Below are 21417 nucleotides of genomic sequence, written 5' to 3'. Positions count from 1 at the left end.
GTGAGCTCAAGCACTTTATACTGATAAAATATGGCCAGTGACATTTCATATAAAGTCAAGGGGCTGCCTATCCAGAGACTATCTTTAGGTTATCAATTATCTGCAGTCTTTGGATACAGTGGCTCTCCTAGGTATGAATCTATCTATTTTCAGTTTCACAGGCTCACAGTTATTTTTTTTTTTTCAAAGATGAAGACTAATCGGAACTTCAAGGAACGTTAAAGATCATCTAGTCTACCTTCTTTTCCCATATTTACATATAACATGGATGCGGGGGAAGGAAGCATAGAGCACTTACGCTGTTTATCCAATGTTGTTTGGTTAGTAAGAGGCTAAGCTTGTATAGCACTCAGGTCTCTTGCTTCTTGGATTGTTTCTACACTCATGAGAAACTTAGCCAATTGTCCTGTTGAAACTCAGATTCCTGATATCTATTATATTTGCCTGAAATTGCCAGTCTAATTGAGCTCTAAAATCTTATGTACTATGATTTCAAACCTCCCTTCAAGACTACTGTGGTCACCTACTTGCTAAATTTCAAACAAACCAACACACCAAGTGAGCCAATCCATTTGTATAAAAATATCTTCCTTCTCTTTTCTTGTTGAGAGAAAATAAAATGAACTCTTCTAACTATTTGATTATGATAATTTAACAATATTACCATTGTCATATACATATATGCTATGCTATGGGGCATATTACTAAGGGTAAGAAGCCAGTCCAATAAGGACTGTATTCAGAAGACTACATACCAGGGTGAATGAGAGAGCCAAAAAATGCTATGTACAATAAAGATGCGTCCTTAGAATTCTGCTAATGTATATTTTTCTCTTTGGCTCATTTGTTTGTATTTTTGGAATAGCACATAAGCCTAATAAGAATAAAGCAATGGAATAAGAATATAAGAGCAATAAGAATAAACAAGGGAAACCCTTTGCTTTTTGACCTAGCACACAGATAGTATTATATTACTAGGTGATTGGATCAATACAGAACTACTACACTTTTGCTTTGTTCTAGTCTCCTCTACCATGGAGAATAATCCTTATGTTGGAAAGCTACAAAGTGGTGAGAGGTAATAAGATGTAATTTTTAAAAATCAGTCCATGGAGTTCAACAACATGAATTTGGACCCAGACTCTTCTCTCATGAGTTATGTGATCTTGTACAACTTATGTGCTCTGAGTCTTGCTTGATGATATCAATAGTTTCATCCCCAGAGGGTTAGGAGTATTAAAGGAGATAATTCATGGAAGGCACTTTGACACAGTAACAGCCTAATAAGTGGTAGGGAACAGGGAACAGAAGCCCAAAGTAGGTAAGAGAATATCTAAGAATTCTAAACTTGACAATCTTTCAAGGCCTAGAAGAAACGTATCCCAATGTACTAAAACAATTTATAAAAGCAATAATGATGCTATGGCCAGTAACCTTCGAGAAGTCATGGCAAATGATAGATGTGCTGGACTGTTTGCCCCAATTTTCAAAAAAGAGGGGAAAATTTAGTCATCCCAACCAGCCAGCTAGATGTTTTAATCTCCAGGGACATTCCAGATGCATTATGGATTACGAAATGGATATTCTAAATGCAATTTTAAAAGGTAGTTGTGATTGCTAAAACCAGCATTTAGTCAAGTGCAAGTCATGCTGAAAGTGTGACTCCTAATGCAGGAAAGTGGGTGAGAAAAAAAAAAAGAGAGAATCTCAGTATCATGAAAGCAACAAGAATGGAGAGGAAATCCTTGATGAGTCACACATGAAGAGCAGATTGTTGGGAAAGACGTGTGAACAAGTGAGGCAGGTGAGGGCCTCAGGTGAAGATTGAGTTTTAGTTAAAGGTAGTTTTTAGTAGGAAAATAGAGGTTAAGGTTATTTCTTCTCAGCAGAATGGCACACAGTAGACCCTTACTAAATATTTGTTCAGTAGATGAATACATGAATGAATGATTTGGATTAAGTTCTAAAGAGAAGGGTAGAAAATGGTAATATAAGAATTAAAAACTTGTGAGAGTCAGTATGAAGAAGGCGAGGCTCTTTGCATAGAGATGGGAGTTAAGTATCACATGTATAGAGGCCTAGGGGTCGACCAACCAGGGCCACTGGGCCAAATCCAGGCCAGCACTTGATTTTGTGCAGCCCACGAGCTAAGAATAACTTTTACATTTTTAAATGATTGAAAAAAATCCAAAGAAGAGTAATATTTTGTGACATGTGAAAATAATATAAAATTCAATTTTCAGTGTCCATACATAAAACCACTGCTTTTTCGTTGTTCTACTTTTGCAGAAGGAGCCAGTTATTAAGCGGTAATAATGTGCTAAAGCACTTTATAAATGTTATTTATATAATTCTCACTACAACCTGTGAGATATAATTCACTGTTCCCATTTTACTGATGAGCAAACTGAAACTTACGTTTCAGCCAAGTTCACACAGTTTATTAGTGGCAGAGTCAGAAACTATTAATACATCCACAGTACCTCCCAACCAGGCTTCTCAGACCTTTCAGTTAATAGCTCTGTTCCTGAATCACAACAAATCAATCAGCATATGAAGAAAAGCAGCAGAGTTTAAAGTTCAAGCGTTTAGGGATGAAGGCATGAAACTCTCCTAACAGAAAGCCTGGAGGCAGATGACAATCTTTTGTCAAAGATTCAGCAGCTGTAGATTTCTGGAAGTGGTTTGTAACCTTGCAGCTGGCCTGTTTATTCCTGCCTTTGCTGCCTTTGGCGCTGAAAGCAGCCCCGTTCCCACTGGGAACTTACTGGCTGGCCCCTGCTGCCAAAACAGGAAGTGATTTGAATGTCATCTGTTTTTAGGGCTTTCTGAACTTCATGAGTTTTAAAACAAGTTTCAGCAGTGGATTTACTGCTTTGCTTTACTACTCATTTCTTCTAAAACGCCCGTGCTGGGGTTAAAGTCTCAGGGGCAAAGTCCTGTACAAATAGTCACTTAGTAACGAGCTTTGCAAACCCAGCCTCTCCAGCACATTAAATTCAAAGCAGGGCTTTTTTGTGGGTTTGTTTTTTTTTGGATAGAAACTGGTGCGGGTGGAGAGAGAAAGAAGGAACAGGGAAGAGAAGGAAGGGAAGAGGGAAGTTAGACCTCCCTTCCCTCCTTGTCTTTCTCAGAAAACCAAACATGGCATCTTCCATGAAGAGCTTGTTTTCTGACCACAGCAGATATGTTGAATCTTTCCGGAGGTTTCTCAACAATTCCACGGAGCATCAGTGCATGCAGCAATTCATGGACGAGAAGCTGCCGGGCATACTAGCAAGGTAACCAAAAAAAAAAGGCCGTTTTTGTCCCGTGGACAAGCCTCGGTCTCGTTCTGTGCAGTGATAGATGGGTCAAGGCCATCCCGGGAGGCTGGGCGCGGGGATAAGAACGAGGTACTGACAGCCGCCCCGCTCGACCCTCCGGTGCCCCTTCTCCTGCCGCGTTTCAGTTAGACGCTCGCTTTATACGTTCAAAGGCTCTGATTTGTGCTGGATTTCCAGCTGCTGGGAGATAAGCGTTAACCATCTGCAGGCACGAATCCACGTTCCTTTGGGAAAAGATAAGATCCCAATCTTTGAGCTCAGATTTTTCAGCCCTCCTCCAAATTTTACCTTCCAAAAAAAAAAAAAAAAAATCCCCAACGAAGTCCAGTATTTTTGCATTAGAATCAAATAATTACCAAATACTATTTACCCCTGAGGATTGAGTGGGTGCCTCTCAATTCTCTTAATACCCATTTAAATTCATTCTCCTTATCCATTATTATAGTTACCTCTCTCCAAAAAAAAAAAAAAAAATAATTGTCTTTTACTTTCAACTTAATATTAGCAATGTGGCCCTAAAAAAGCATTTTCCCATTATCAGTGAAACTCATTAGTGTCTACCCTTCTCGCAGACTCCTTTTTTTTTGGGTGATTAATGTGTTCAATTTGTGCCAGAGCTGATAAGCATTATGAGAGTAACAGATTTCACATGGCAACGATAATCAAATCACTTATCTGGGGGTGGATTGCGGGAACTTACTCTGCGCTTCAGGAAATAATGATGGAAAACTGGGGAAAATGGCTGGGGATCCAATTTGCAACTGGAAAGGAAAGTTTCCTATCAGCAAAGGAAACTGATATTTTTATCTTTTGCTGGATTTTTCTATTGTAAGCCTGTAATGCTTTCACCAGGACAGTTAACTCCACCTGACCAGCGAAGGCATTGTTGGATGTATATGGAATTTTATTTCCCTTTCTATCTTCTATTTTTCATGGTTTAGTTTTTAAATGTGTTTTTTTTAAATTGAGTATCATATATTAATAAGTAATAGGATAACAATGCAAAAATCAAAGCAGACAGCAAATACAATTTCTTATCTAGGAACTAATTATAGTTTACTTCTTTGAGTCTTTTTGCTTATTTCTAAAATTAAAGGTAATGAGTTAATTTCTGAGTTCTTTTGCAATACTAAGCATCTGTGTTCATGTCTGTGGCTTATGCAGATCCTTGGTTTACTTCCGCCATCCGTTTGGTTTGAAGACATACTATGGATGCTTAGAGTAACGACAACAAAGATAGTGGTTCCTTTCCTTACCCACTTCCATTCCTGATTCGGGCTCTCCGGAGACAACCACTTTCAACACTCTGAAAACATTTAGTTGTTAGGAATTTTCTTTCCTAATTCTAAATAACATGTTATTCTCTTTCTTAATTTTGATGTATTAAAGTAGCTAAATAAACATGCACATCCCTCCCCCCATCATGTCAATACAACATAGATATATATAGTGGGTATATATAATATATACACGTATGTATATATATATATGAATATATACATATATGTCTAAATTTGGGTTAATTTGTTTATATCATATCATTTTGCCTGTGTAAATATTTTTCATAATTGAACAATGCATTTATACTATCATTACTACTATCATTATATTTCCTTTCATGTACAGCCTTTTGTTTTTTCTAGAGTTAACTACTGTCTTGATTTTAGTCTATAGCTTCCTATGTACCTATCACTACTTATACCCCAAGCAGAAGTATTAATCTCCTCTCAATATATTCCAACAGATCAAGTAACCTGCTGATTTTTCCTCATGGAAACATCTTTTCTGGAGTTCTCTGTTCTTTTTTTCCAGTCTGGGTTGATTTGCTTTTGGCCTGCTATACAAGTATTGATGAGGAATTTATTTCATCTTCTAGAAATTCCCTTCTCTCTCCAGTACTGAATTCCCAGCTTCTGGATCTGATGCTGTTTTTTTCTTGGTTTCTTTAGTCTTTTTTTTTTTTTTCTTCCCTGCTAATCCTTTAAGAGCTTTCTAAGAAAGAGTGCATGGGAGGTAAATTTTTTGAGACTTTGTGTGTTTAAAAATGCTTTCACTCCTTGCTCATCATTGTTAGATAGTTAGATAGTTTGGGTATAAAACTCTACAATGAAAATGATTTTATATCAGAAATTTAAAGATATTTTTCCATGGTCTTGTAGTTACTGTTGAGAAATCTAATGCCATTCAAATTCTTCATCTTTGGTTTGTGACCTTTCTGTTTTTTAGGATCTTCTCTTATATCTAGTATTCTGAAATTTTAAGATGATGAGTTATGGTGTGGGTCTTTCTCACCCATTTTTGTGAGTAGTCCCTGGGCCATTTCAATTAAGTTTCAGATCCTTCAGTTTAGGGAAGCTTTGGTATTATTTAATCATTCCTGCCCTCTGTTTTGCTTTTTTTCTTTCTTTCTTTCTGGAACTTCTATTCATCAAACAGAAGGCTTTCTCAGTTGATTCTCTAATTTTCTTATATTTCCAGTTTTCACAATTTTATCTTTCAGCCCTCTATTGTTTGCTATTGTATTTTTAATTTCCAAGAATGTTCCTTTTTTATAGCATCCTGTTCATCTTTCATAGATATAATGCCATCTTTTATTTATTATAAAATTTTCCTCTGCTCTCTGTATGTTTCTTCTGAATTCTCCTTTTCTGTTTCTTTTGGTCTCTCTCATGTTAGGGGAGCTCCCCAACTACTGATGAGTCTTGGTTGTCCATCCAATCAAATAATGAGGCACTAAAAATTAGTTCAGGTCCTCTCTGTGTATGTACAGGAACAGTCTGTTGAGCAGTCAGCTTACCGTAGTAATTCGATGCAGATTTTGCACTTGATGGGAGATTCTCAGATGCCAATATAGATAAGTTTATTTAGTGAAGTGGATTATTTTTTCACGGAGGAATTATTCAATCCCCTATCTGGAGGTGGTAAACAGGGTGAGGATGCTTATAGCATACAGCTGTAAATAGTAAAGTTTGTTGTTGTCACATATAATGCATTTAGATCCTTGCCCGGAAAATAGCAAGTTTTCAGTAATTCTTAGTTATCATCATAATATATGAAATAGGATGATAATAGTATCTAACTCATAGAGGAGTTGTAAGAATTCAAAGAGTTAATTCACTACAGATGACCGACAGGCACATAAAAAGATGCCCAACATTGCTAATTCTTAGAGAAATGCAAATCAAAACTACAATGAGGTACCACCTCACACTGGTCAGACTGACCATCATTAAAAAGTCTACAAATAACAAATGCTGGAGAAGGTGTGGAGAAAAGGGAACCCTCCTACACTGTTGGTGGGAATGTAAGTTGGTGCAGCCACTATGGAAAACAGTATGGAGGTTCCTCAGAACACTAAAAATAGAACTACCATATGATCCAGCAATCCCACTCCTGGGCATATATTCAGGCAAAAATATAATTCAAAAATATACATCCCTATGCACCCCTATGTTCCTAGCAGCACTATTCACAATAGCCAAGACATGGAAACAACCTTAGTGTCTATCAACAAATGAATGGCTAAAGAAGATGTAGGAGGTACACACAATGAGATACTACTCAGCTGTGCCATTTGTGGGACTTCCCTGGTGGCGCAGTGGTTAAGAATCTGCCTGCCAATGCAGGGGACATGGGTTTGATCCCTGGTCCAGAAGATCCCACAAGCCGCGGAGCAACTACGCCTGTGAGCCACAACTACTGAGCCTGTGCTCTAGAGCCCGCAAGCCACAACTGCTGAAGCCTGCACACTCTAGGGCCCACGTGCTGCAACTACTGAGCCCACGTGCTGCAGCTACTGAAGCCTGTGCTCCTAGAGCCCATGCTCAGCAACAAGAGAAGCCACTGCAGTGAGAAGCTGTGCACTGCAACAAAGAGTAATTAGAGAAAACCTGCACGCAGCAACGGAGACCCAATGCAGCCAAAAAGAAAAAAAAGAAAAAGAAATAATGCCATTTGCAGCAACATGGATGCAACTAGAGATTATCACACTAAGTGAAATAAATCAGAAAGAGAAAGACAAATGCCATATGATATCACTTATATGTGGAATCTACAATGTGACACAAATGAACCTACCTAGGAAACAGAAACAGAATCACGGACACAGAAAACAGACTGGTGGTTGCCAAGGAGGAGGGGGTTGGGGGAGGGATGGAATGGGAGGTTGGGGTGAGCAGATGTGAGCTTTTTTTTTTTATATAAATTTACTTATTTGTCTATTTATTTATTTTTGGCTGCCGTGGGTCTTCATTGCTGCGTTCAGGCTTTCTCTGGTTGAGGCAAGCAGGGGCTACTCTTCATTGTGGTGCACAGGCTTCTCATCGCAGTGGCCTCTCCCACTGTGGAGCACAGGCTCTAGGCATGCAGGCTTAGCAGTTGTGGCATGCGGGCTCAGTAGTTGTGGCTCGCGGGCTCAGTAGTTGTGGCTCGTGGGCTCTAGAGCGCAGGCTCAGTAGTTGTGGCACACGGGACCAGCCCCTCTGTGGCACGTGGGATCCTCCCAGACCAGGAGTCAAACCTGTGTCCTCTGCATCGGCAGGCGGGCCCCCAACCAATGCACCACCAGGGAAGTCCCAGATGTGAGCTTTTATATACAGAGTGAATAAACAACAAGGTCCTACTGTATAGCACACAGAACTATATTCAGTATCCTATGATAACCCATAATGGAAAAGAATATGAAAAAATAATGTATATATATGTATAATTGAGTCACTTTGCAGCAGTAATTAACACAACATTGTAAATCAACCATACTTCAATAAAATTTTTTTTTTTAAAAAGAGTTAAGTCATATAAATCACTTAGCTGTGCCTGGAATAATAATAAGTTGAGTGTTTGTCATGTGCAGACACACTTCTAAAAGATTCACATCAGTTACATCATTTAATCCTCACAACTCCTCCATAAGGCAGATACTATAATTATAACCCTACAAGGTAGGTGGTATTATTATCCTATTTCTTAGAATCAATAATAAAGGCACAGAGAAGTTCAATAACTTGCTCAAGGTTACGTATTAGTAAGCTAGGATTTCAACCTAGGTGCTCTGCTCCGTAACCTCACTATGCTAGCTAATGATAGAAGCATTTTTAAGAATTAACCAAGGGCACAGACAGGGATGGGTGTATTAGGACTCATGATTATGAACTGGAAGATAATTAGAACTGAGGAAGGCAACTCATTCACAGGTGTCCTTGACTCTGTGTTTCCCAGTGTCCTTAAGAACTCCGCTTCAATCTGTCTTCTTCCTATTACTCTGGGCAGGCTCTTCACTTTAGCCAAAAACTAGGCTTGTTTACCATCCTGAAGCACAAACAAACAAGCACCGTTCTTTCAGTTCATGTTTTCTCTCTAGCAGTCTCCCTTTTTCGTTCTCACTCTTTCATCCTTTTTCAAAAATCTCTAGATCTTCTTCTTCTTTATCGAGTTCACTTTTAATCCCACTGCCATCTGACTCCTGCCCTTAACCACCTTTTAAAGCTGCTATTATCAAAGATATTCATATTGCCAAATTCAATGGAGAGTTGTCCTCTTTTTATGTTTTAGTAGTACAGTCTGCCATGTACAATGGCCTTTTCCTTCTCTAATTCTCTTATCATCTCTCTGAGCTTTACTGCTTTCCTCTCTGTCTTCTTTGTGTGTTCCCCATTATCCCATGACTTTTAAAAGTTGGTATCTTGTCATAATCCCACTGCTCTTCTCTTTGCAATACCCTTGGGTGATAGAATCTATTCTCCTAGTTTCGACCATTACTATATGATAATTCTCCAGAATACATCATCAGTCCTGATCTCTCTCCTACCCAGCTTCAATCTTGCATATCCAAATGTCTGTTGAATTCAGATCAAAAAAAGAAACACAAAACACTGAAAAAACGTAAACTTGCCATAAAATCATATTGTCCAGCTTCCTTTTCGATACCACCCTTCACCCAGTCATCCAAATTCACAACGTGGCAGTCATCGTGCACCTCGTCCTTTTTCTGACCCCCCCCTTTTTTTTTTTTTTACATCAGTTTAAAGAAAGTCCTACTGTTGCATCCCAGTCCATCAGTTCCACTCTATTTCTGTATAGAGCCATAATACTGGGCTTTATTGTCTCACATTTCAACTTGACAGCAAAGTGGTCTCTTCATTTTTATGTATCAGTGCTTAGGATAGGCACATAATAAATGCTTAATAAACATTTGTTTATTGAAAGGAAGTTAGCAAGAAGAAGGAAACAAGGCAAATATCAGAGATAGTATGAATCACCTTAGCCTTTCTCCCATCTACAATGAATGGCTTATTATATTACCAGACTCAAAGGCCCACTTTTTCTGTTTTTGTTCTCCAAACAATCTTCAAACAAATGCTATTTCCTACGTCTGAGATGTTTATAGTGCTGTTTCTAAAAGTCTCCCAGTTCAAGGTTGGTAATAAGTGGAACCTTTACTTCTAAAGACGTCTGAAGACAGCAATATAGCCACTGAAATGATCGAGGCCTTTCTTGTTGGCCTAGTTTTTGTTCACTGTAATTTTAGTCTGTTCTCTTCAACTAGACTTGATAATCAGATTTTACAAACCACCTGGCACATTTTTCTTAAACTACATAATTTTTTTTTTTCAGGATTGGAGACACAAAATCTGAAATTAAGATTCTAAGCATTGGTGGTGGTGCAGGTATGAATAACACATTTTAAAATTTGTACTTCACTCCAAACATCATGCTGTCTGACAGCGACATTGTTCATTCTTTAGGAAAGCCATCTTCCTTTGCTTTTAGCAGAGATTAGTTTGTTAAAACTAGTAAGAGACATACCACTTCAGCTAAGATTAATGTCCGCATAGATTTATAGCGTTTAGGACATCGGCCTTCATTATTATCTGTGATATGGATACGTGTGGCTTTCTTATTTTTTTTATATATAAATGGAAAAAATATAGGATAACTTTGAGGATACCTTTGATCCAAAATGATTTAACTGTTCACAGAAAAGGGAAATTTCATAAGACATTCCTTAAGCTTGTGCCACTTAAAGCAAGGTCCATAGACTGGTTAATGGTTTGCAAACTATTACTGGTGCATGAGAAGATAAGTGTGTGCTGGAACGTAAATCAGTGCACAGCTCCTTTCATTGAGAAAGCATTGCTATGGGGAAAAGTATGCTTAATGACGCAGTTAATTTACACTCTTGTGACCCCACTCTTTTTGAGTTGCACTGGCCTAAACCATTCCCTTCCTCTGGCTCAGTTCTAAAGCTGCCCTCTAAGAATTCAGCACACTCCCCAACTCCCTTTCGTAAGCAGTTCATGTTCTCATTACTTAGAGCCAGTGCTTTTATCCTAGGGGAAATGGGAAGTCTGGAAAGACAGGTTAATGTGGGTGTAGTTTCTGACTCTGCCACTAATGAACTGTGTGAACTTGGCTGAAACATAAGCTTCAGTTTGCTCATCAGTAAAATGGGAACAGTGAATTGTCTCATAGGTTTGTAGTGAGATTTATATAGATTAGTTTCTAAAGTGCTTCTATAAGGTGGAGGTAGGTCCTTTCTGCAAAAATAAAACAAGAAAAATCATCTCCAGACTTTGCCTCATATCAAACTCCTGAGTAGTGTATGCTTTACTTTTAAGTTGCTAGTCATCTGGAGGTCCGAGTTAACATAATAATAATATATATTATATAATATATATGATATATTAATACTATAATATAATCATATATTATTTATAATATATAATATATCCATATATAATAATATATAGTCAGGTATAATATTTAAACATATTATTCATATGTTTATATCCTTATTATTGTTTTCATTTGAAATAACCATGGAGTGATGGTTAGTATAGGTTACAACTTGGTAACAAGTGGACACTACATTACCACTTGTCACATAGTGCCAAATGGTAATCTCTTGAGTCTTCTAAGTATAATGTTCTAATCCTACATGAATGAGTTGAATCGTGCCCATCTTAACACAAAGATAACCAAGAGCCCTCTAAAGGAATAGGATAGCTAGTTTTTGATGTCATCATTTGCTCATTTTTCATAAAATACACTGTAATATAATGTAATAAGGACTGACTCTTAAAATAATTTTATGTTATTATCATCTTTCACCAAGAAAACAGAAACCAACAAGGACAGGTAATGAAAGATACTGTCATGAATGATCTAATACAGTGTGTTTAAGCTAAAATACTCTATTATTGCTTGTGATATTTTATGTCCTAAGGTTTATAAGAGTGATGAATTGCCCAAAGAGTGTCCTATTAATTCATTTAACCAAGACAGTCATTTCCAGTGTGTCTTGCAAATGAATTTCAGGCAACCACAGGCAATGAGACTATCATTTGATAGTGTCACTTGTTCTTGGACAAGAAAAGAAGCCCTACAAGGAAAAGTAATTAAAAACAAACTCTACCGTGGCCAAGTTAATTGACCTTTTAATATAAAGTTAATTGAATTTCTAATGTAAATTTATCAAGCAAGATGCTTATAAGCTATCTAGAGAAGGGAACGTTTGCCCCATACAGTGATTCCTTACATAAAGGTGCACGTAGGGGCTAATATAGAGAACTTTTCCAAACAGAGGGCGCAGTACTTGGTGTTCTTCTGACTGAGCCCTAACATTGTATTAATAACAAGCTCTGCCTTGGAGAGAATATGGGTGCCCTTTAAGCTCATTCTTCATAAGAAACTGATCAGAAACATAAGAACTGCAAGAGAAATTCAAACTGTAGATACTTAGTCTTCACTGCTCAAGTAAGTTACATGAAATCAAAAGCAAGGCACTTAAAACCCCTAGGTCTAGAGGTCCTTGGCATGAAAGAGTAGTGTTTTGGGGGAAAGGACACCTCACTCAGTTAGTCTGAGTGCTTATATACCAACTGGGAGATGCTTATCTAATAATCTGTCGTTGCCTAACTGCAAGGACTGCATGCGCAGAAGAAAAATATATAGTGAGCAACTTCCTGTACTTGCCTTAGAGAAATGCGTTCGCCGCATGTTTCACAATCTACAGTGTGCCTGAGACTTTTGCATTATCCTGCGGCTTAGGTATCCTTCCAAATCAGTGTCTGAACTCCAGTCCCTGGGCAAATGAGGCCATTGGCCCCGTGTGACACCTTGTACTCGGCTCCCATAATGCATCTTACAGGGTTCTACTCTGGCCTTAGCTTATGGGCCTCTCTGGTTTCACTTCCTAGATGTTTTCTTTTGGATGTCCATATACCTACAGATCCTATCCTGCATATCTTTGGTGCAAATACTCTCTCTGTATTTGTAATGGTGATACCATTCTTACCATCATGATGAAAAAACACACCAAAAGCAAACACACTAAAAACTTCCCTAAATCAAACTGCTGCATTTATATCACTTAATGTTCATATTCTTTGGGGCCCTGTTTGATTTTCTCAGAAACATGAGCAGGGGCTGCTATGTACCCTATCTGTCTTCTGTCTCTTCTACAGAGGTTGGTATTTGGGTGGAGAGGGATTTCATAATTTAAGAGAGAATGTAAGGTTTTAGAAAAAGGTGTTTGGCAATTCAGTTCAGAAGCCAAGCAATTATTAGGGCTCTGAGCAGTTCAAAAGAAAGGAAACTGATGGAAAACTTTTCCATGTCTTCTGTAAGTGATCTACTACATCAGTGAAATACAATTGATAAGCAGCATTGTTACTCATAGACTATATATTTAATTTTAGAAGAATGTTTGAAATAAATATTATGTGTATCCACAAAAGAAAGAGAGGAAATCAGGAGAAAAACAAATCATGTACAGAAATATAGACCATATAGGTTTTACAAAAGCCAAATAGAGAAGTGTAACGCTGTATGTGTATGTGCATAAGTTTGTATACTTTCATGAAACAAAGTGAGCAACGGGAATGCTTCATTCGAGGTCTCAGAGTATTCATATCATGCTTATTTCAACAATTTTTTTTTTTTTTGGCTGCGCGGCTTGCGGGATCTTAGTTCCCTGACCAGGGATCGAACCCATGCCCTCAGCAGTAAAAGCAATGGACCGCCGGGGAATTCCCAATTGTTTTTAGCTATTGAGAGCAACTGCATTGTATTCCAAGTCTCAGAGAACATGCTTTTTTTGGTCCATCTTCAACACTGATGCTTCCTAAAATTAAACCACCCAATGGAGCTTCCTCATTACTCAACTTTTAATGAGTGTTGTCTTTATGTTTGATGGTACATGAAGAAAAAGAAACCCATACTCTTTTTGGTAAGGGAGAATGCTGTTAATTTACAGTGTACATTTATACGTGGAAAAAGGTTCCAGAAGGCAGTAATGGGCAATGTTTTCTCCTTGCTCTGGGCTTTGCTTCAAGGAGAATCACTTTATCTGCTGCATTGTTCAGTTCTTATGTTCAAATGCCAGAAAATTTTATAAGGTTTAGACAGGACTCAAATAATCTCATTTTATCCAGCTCTCTACTTTTATTTTTATTAACCTATTATGTACCAACTCAGGTGTCATAACTTATATAATAGTGTGTATATAAATAAATTTTTAATCCACTGAAGCAATTCACATATGAAACACAGGTGGTATAAACCCTTTTATACCATTTTTTGGAAAATAATTATGCTGACATATGTTGAGTTAGGTTGTTTTCTTATTCTGTAACATATAGACACCAATATTACTACAGAGATTAAAAAATAGAAGAGAATTTAGAGACCATCAATACCCTCATTCTACAAACAAAAAGCCTGAGAACCATCAAGGCAGAATAAAACACAGGTCTCTTGATTGTAGTCTAGTCCAACAAGCTGTACTAAACAGATATAAAAGTTAACTATCGACTTGGCAAAAGAGAGATTCGGTATTTAGTAATGACCAGCTATTTGAAAATCTAATTTTATCAGATTATTAATCTTGTTTCCTTTCACAAATGGCATGTTAAGGTGACCCTGAAGTTTAAGCTAGGTGGATAGAAGTAGAAAAATGTAATTAAGGCAAGAACTGGAAGAGCCAGTGTATCCAGTTTAGAAGCAGGAGCTGGTGGCAAGCAAAGGTTAATGTTTCCAATGGTCTAGAGTAAGACAACAGTCTATATCAGCAACTAAAGAATGACTGGGGAAATATAGGGAATTGGGGGATTTTTTTTGCCTAGAAAAAAAGTATTTGAATGTGCTTATTGCCATCTGCAGATATTTCCTATCGAGCAAACCACAGAATATTTGCCCCTAAAGGGCCAGTGGTTAAAAGAGAGAGATTTCTTTGTTCGGTATTAGAATTTACTAATGATCAAACCTGTTCAGAAATGAAAGCAGAAATGAAATTGAGCTATTTGTAATGAGATGGATAGACCTAGAGTCTGTCATACAGAGTGAAGTAAGTCAGAAAGAAAAAGACAAATACCGTATGCTAACACATATATATGGAATTTAAGGGAAAAAAATGTCATGAAGAACCTAGGGGTAAGACAGGAATAAAGACGCAGACCTACTGGAGAACGGACTTGAGGATATGGGGAGGGGGAAGGGTGAGTTTTGACAGGGCGAGAGAGAGTCATGGACATATACACACTAACAAACGTAGTAAGGTAGATAGCTAGGGGGAAGCAGCCGCAAGGCACAGGGATATTAGCTCGGTGCTTTGTGACAGCCTGGAGGGGTGGGATTGGTAGAGTGGGAGGGAGGGAGATGCAAGAGGGAAGACATATGGGAACATATGTATATGTATAGCTGATTCACTTTGTTATAAAGCAGAAACTAACACACCATTGTAAAGCAATTATATCCCAATAAAGATGTTTAAAAAAAAAAAAAAAAAGAAATGAAAGCACACATCTTGGGATATAAAGACCAGTCACTCTAGGAGTACTAGCTTAGGCTGGAAAAACACTTTGCACATATGCTATGGAAAGGAATCAGGCACTGATTTCTTGGGTGTTTGGGCCATTGAAGGTGCTTTCAGTCCAGAAAATCTATGATCTTATGAGTAACCTTCTAGAAAGAGGTAGGCATTTCTTCAGAGTGGTGTGGCTAACACCATGTTTTGTTATATTGAAGAAGTAGAGTTTAAATAGGACTTCTAGACATGCAGACGATTTTTGTCTGGATTCTAATTGCTTTATAACTTGACATGAGTAAGAACTGTTTTACTTATGTGCAGCATGCTAGCACTTATTCCATAACTGGAAGGATATGGACTCTAGTCAATTATTAATCTGTAGGATTTAGGACTGTCTACTTCAGATAATTTGGGGCATCAGATACAAAGTATTGTTAAAGGCATTCATAATTATGTTATTTTGAAAAAAACTATTCTACATATATAAATTTACCGAAATAGTTTACCTCATTGTATTGTATTTAAAACTTTCAGTGAACATGAAAGTACTGTTAAAGACAGACAACAGTACAGAATGGAGAGACATGAACATAATGCTACAATACTGGAGCCACTGTCATTAAAACCGAAATAAACAAGATTGTTTTGGCTAATTCAATAAGGCCTGAAACAGGAAAATGGGGATAATGAGCAGAGTGAAGACAAAACTATCATTATCTGCAGATTAAATGACTGTATACTTAGAAAAGAAAATAAACTCAGTTGTATAGCCTTAAAATTAATAAGAATGCAGTAATGGCCTGATAAAGGTAAAATAGGAAGAAAGCAATATGGTAGATCCACCTTTCTTTTTTTGTCAACATCTGAGTGCTTTTCATTTACAGTTTTGATTATTTTACAACGTACTAGAAAGTCTGTGGCATGTGGTTATGTGTAATTTTGCTGAAGGACAAGTTTGTATCTTCCCAGTTCTTGTGCCAGTTTGGGACACAGTCTCTTAGTCGATGAATATGCTTCTACTTGACATACACTATTGAATACAACTTTGCGATTTAAGACACACAGTCACATAACCCTGGTGTAGGGTGTCTGCTGTCATCTTCATTTTATACATGGTGAACCTAATCATATATGCCACAAGGGGATTGGGGGTCCTAGAGATTGGGGTCAATGCCCAAAGTCTTCTGAGGCTTTGTCTCTATTAACAATAACAAACTGATAGGAGTGGTTAAAAAAAAAATACTGGATTGCTGAGCTACTAATATATTCAGTACAAAATATAAGAAACCTCTTTGAAGAAAAGTTCAAATTTTTACTGAGAACAATTTGAGAAGATTTAAAAAGCAAATATGCAATAGTGATGAGGTTACAGTGACATGAAAGCTTTCATGTACAAAAGGTAAGAGTTTGAAATGAAATGAAGTTTTCCTGAAAGTAGCGTGGCGTTATATATCAAGAACAGTTCTGATATTCATCTATCACACAAGGCCCTTGTGATGCTTGTTGTTAAAATACTGACATACTTGGTAAATAGCCAATCCGGGATGTCCCAACACAGGCCCTGCGGCTGCTTCAGCCTCTCCTCATAGATTCTGTACATCCTCCACCCACCCTGTACCTCAGCCCCCCACCTCCAAGCGTTCCAACTATTGGACTGGTCTTGCCTACCCAGCGGGCCTCTGAGAATGTTCTTTAGTTCTTTAGCCTGCATCCTTTCTCAGCAGCTGGTGTCTGACACCTGATTTTTTTGTTTTGTTTTGTTTTATATCATCAAAGATCAAGGATCTCATTCTAATCATTAATTCTGGTTCTTGGAATTAATCTGCAAAAAAGATTTTTGCACAAAAATTCACGGTTCATTGTCAGATGCCTCAGAATAGCAAAAATACTTAAAACTAAGTATAACTATACATATAAAACTATATATAAAAATGTATTTCTATGTATAAATACATATTCATATATATTTCCACATATAAATGCACACATTTATATATTTTTTAGATACTTTTATTTATATTATATATAAAAGGTTAATAATGAAATTGATTATCCCACATATCCGTCTTTGAGAATACGAATAGCACTTTCAAATAAATTTTGATATGTTCATGGTTTAAGTCTCAAGTGGGAAAGTCAAAATAATTCATATACATAATAATCATAATGGGTAAACTAAAGAAAATTATTTGCTCAAAGGGGAAAAAAACAACTTAGGAGAAAATAAACCAAAACATTAACCTTTGCTTTCTCCCGTAGTGAGATATTTATTTTATTTTTACTTTACACTTCTAGGTCTTGAGTTTTCTATAGTATTAATTTTACAGCCAGGGACAGGAAAAATAAACCCAATTTAAATTATAATTTTATAGTTGATGAGAGATGATGGTAAAGAATAGACTCACTGACTTCTAACAGTTCCTTCAGCTATTTGGCTGACGCCCAAAGCACTGTTCTGACACATGTTTTCATGACAATTTTCCTTTGGTTATTTCTGACTCACCGGTAATAATATTGCACCCATACGAATACTTTAAGAACAATCTCGCTTGTGTTGTAGCTTAGCAGATCTTTTCTTCAGAGTCCATCTGTTCTCCCATGGCTGCTGCGAGGACATGGTGGCCATGGTGATGAGAGTGAGGGTGATGTGGCAAGAGGATGGTGGTTGTCGGCTCTCTGGTCCTTCAGGTCCTTGATTGTTTTCTGTTGATTATTTCTTGCTTTTTTTTCTACAAGGGCAACAGGCTCTCAGACTCTACGCACGCTAGGGCTGAAAATTTTCCTCGGTAGCATTTGTGTTTTAACCACTATTAATGTGGCGGGCCAATGGTGTAAGGGTCAAATGAGAGATCGTGAAGGTTAAGAGCACGTAAGAACACAGATGCACGCTGATATTGATGAAATCACACCAACTACGTGATTATCTTGGACTACCTTTGTCAGCTCAAGTAGTTTCATCTTATAAATCCTGTCTTTGGGCATGAAGAAGGTAGAAGAAAGTTGGTACTTTATTAAGGGTAATTCAATATAACTTATAAACATCATAATATGGTAGGTATAGAATTTACCTATGTATGTGATGAAGTAGCAAATATCTTTATGTTTAAAATGTATAAATTGAAAGGTAAGGCAAAATGCAGTCTTTTTTGAGTTGTTTATGAAATATCTCTACACTTCAGTGTTCATCACCCTTTGGGACATTTTCTCTATGTTTGTGCTTCATAGAACATTTTGGTAGCATGGCTTTTCTTCTGAAGTTGCAAAGCAATCAGGCAGTATTGTTCCTGGGCCAACAGCTGGAAGACACACGAAAGTAAATGGCAATGCCCTTTTGGCTCAGAATTTATATTTATAATCCCCTTCCTGAGACTCTCCAGCTATTTTAATATTCTACTCTTGTCTTTCCATACTGACAGAACTGCCTCCATACTGAGGCTCCCATGGGGCGAGAGAGAGAAAGAGAAGAGAAGGGATCTCGTCAAGAATCTTTTATCTTTTATACTGCAGCTCAGAATCAGATTGTTCTTGTTCTGGTTGCAAACCCATAGCTGAAATTATTTTTCATCACTAAGCAGAGAGTTATCTGGGCAATTTTTCTCCCTAGAAACAATTTTTTTGTGCCTGATACTCTAGTAGAGGGAAAAAGGAAGATTGTAATCTTAATGCAACTGTAATAGAATAAAATTTTTCCTGCTGATACTCTAAAGAATTCACTTTTTTTTTTTTTTTTTTTGCGGTACGGGGGCCTCTCACTGTTGTGGCCTCTCCCGTTGCAGAGCACAGGCTCCGGACACGTAGGCTCAGTGGCCATGGCTCACGGGCCCAGCCGCTCCGTGGCATGTGGGATCTTCCCAAACACGAACCCGCATCCTCTGCATTGGCAGGCAGACTTTCAACCACTGCGCCACCAGGGAAGCCCTTCACATATATTTTGATATTAGAGATGAAGCAAGAATAGACGGAAATCAAATGGCTGGAGATAACTTGACCAGTCTTTAATCCTCCATTTTCTTGGCATGGAGGATGTTCTTATTTGGGGCAGCCCCAGGGTTCTCAAGCTGGGCTTTGTGTTTCATTGAATGTAGCTCAGTCAGAAAGACAAGCCATCACGAATACATGATGAGTGCTCTTTCCATTTTATTATGGAGCTGCCCATTTAGAAAGGCAAATCTTCATTCCTTCTTTCCCAGTCTCCTTCAGCCTTCTCTTAAATGTCACCTTTTCCTGGAGGCTTACATGACCACCCAACTGAAAATCACAGAGCTTCCCCTCATGGCTTCCCCTTGCTATTTTTTGCCTTGGTTTTCTCCATGGGACTTATCATCATCCATAACGGTTAGATATTTTGTCTATTTTATTCATTGCTGTATCTCCAGTGATTAGAACCTAGCATTTAGTAGGTGCTTAAAAATATTTGTTGAATTATGACTATATATCATGAACTGTGGTAAATTATCTCCATATAATGTCTTTAACATTCAGAGTGACCCTGCAGAGTAGACCATATTATCCCTAATTTACAGATATGCAATTTAAAGGGCAGAGATATTAACAAATTTGCATAAGACATTTCTAGTGAATACTAAATTTGAGTTCAATTTTTCTATAGCCTCTAACTTTTCCTTTTCATATTTTTGTTTTCCTTTTTAATCAAATGACCTCGGATTTCAAGCAAAAAGGCAACATTCCTCTGCTATCTCATGAAATATATCCTTGAAGTTCAGGGAATGGAGAAAAATTGTCTGGAAGATAATGTCCCCACCTTTTCCCTATTTTTGAACTTTTTAAGTTCCACTGTCAGGTTTCAATTATATGTTGTTCTTCAAATATAGGTATGATGCATTTAAAATATGGCCCATATGAAAGCAAGATATTATAACCACAAAAATACCTGACTGTGAAATTAAGTAAAACACTCAACTTAGGTCAGAAAGGAGACATGGGAAGTCATACTATAGTTGTAGATGATTTGAGGGACAGAGTAGTACAAAGGAAAGAGATTTGCGAGGAAGGAGATTTTAAAAAGTTAGTTTTCATTTAACTTCCCAAATCAAAAAGTCAGGATAGAAAATAATACAGGAGTGAACAGAACAGAAAAAAACAACAAAACACCCACAACCCAGCCTAATAGAAAAAAAACACAAAAAAACAAAAACAAAAAAAAACAACCCACAACTCAGCCTACTAGAAAATAATTTCTGATTCATGCTGACACATGTTTGGATTTTCCTCTTTGCTCAATCTCCACATATTGATCAACTGAGAAAATCAGTTACATCATCATAAAATGCCCAGACTCCAAAATCATTAATTTGCTTTGCTAGTCACAAAACGGGGTGCGGGAGGGAAGGAAAGAAAAGAAAAAAAAAAAGAAGGATGGTATATTGGAAAGAGTTTGCTTAATCCCTATAATTTTTCCGTTTGTCACAGGAAACTTTGCAGATTTTGTTCCAAAGCTTTAGGGGGAAACATGTAATAATAAGGCTTTAGTTAACTCAAACAACTGCTGGCCTAAAGGCTTAGGATGTCATCAATAAGTAGTCTACAATTGCCAGAATTATGATCAAGCAATGCCTAATGAGAGAGCATATATGAAAGGAGACTGACTATAAAATGAATAAGTACTCCCTTACTCCTCTTAAATATTGTTTTCTGGACCTGAAAGTTAAGATTTCCAGAAGGCTCTGCGATGCACAATAAAAGCAGCAGACTGCTGGCTTCCACGTTTCTTTTGTTTACCCCTGAATTTGTGGAGAATTTCTGAATTATTTGACTGATTCATTTCTAGTTTACCTTCCCCCATTCTTTTGGCATATTAGTTTGGCTTGGATGCTCTTTAAAAGCCTTTATAGGGCATTTAACGTCTGATACTGGAACACATTCATAATGTTATGGCTCCTATTCAGAAGGATCCAGCCGAGAAAGAACAAATGATCTTCTTTCTTTCTTTTTTTTTTTCATTGTTTGAATCTCTTTACTGCTGGCTCATGGTACTATAGGGTCTGATAACCCCTCACATGCTTTTCAGTGATTAATGATCAACCTGCTCAGTTGCTTAATCCAGCATTTTAGAGTCCTTGATACTTTTTTAACAAACTCATTGGAATCAAGCCTTTGCTAGTGAATAAAATAAATAAGTGCATTAAAGCAATAATTCAGATCAGGGAACACAAGGTTTTATCTGTGTTGCCAACTCCAATCAAATAACTGGCAGCTTCTTTTTTTTTTTTTTTTTTTGTGATACGGGGGCCTCTCACCGCTGTGGCCTCTCCCGTTGCGGAGCAC

At 37.5% G+C, this 21417-nt stretch overlaps 1 protein-coding gene across 2 annotated transcripts in view; it reads left to right on the top strand.

Annotated features, from left to right (window-relative positions):
* The first annotated feature begins 2872 nt into the window (after positions 1-2872).
* The window catches only part of HNMT (histamine N-methyltransferase), a 37644-nt gene continuing 19099 nt past the window's right edge, over positions 2873-21417 (top strand). For both annotated transcript variants that reach the window (XM_024764106.1, XM_024764105.1), the window contains exons 1-2: positions 2873-3281; positions 9939-9991. In XM_024764106.1, the coding sequence (XP_024619874.1) occupies positions 3145-3281; positions 9939-9991 (190 nt within the window). In that variant the 5' untranslated portion in view covers positions 2873-3144. The remainder of the gene's footprint in view (positions 3282-9938; positions 9992-21417) is intronic.

This window comes from Neophocaena asiaeorientalis, unplaced genomic scaffold, assembly GCF_003031525.2.
Source record: "Neophocaena asiaeorientalis asiaeorientalis breed wild unplaced genomic scaffold, Neophocaena_asiaeorientalis_V1.1 scaffold102, whole genome shotgun sequence".
Lineage (NCBI taxonomy): Eukaryota > Metazoa > Chordata > Mammalia > Artiodactyla > Phocoenidae > Neophocaena > Neophocaena asiaeorientalis.
Note: the sequence above shows the minus strand (reverse complement) of the source record. Positions and strands in the feature narration are given on the sequence as shown.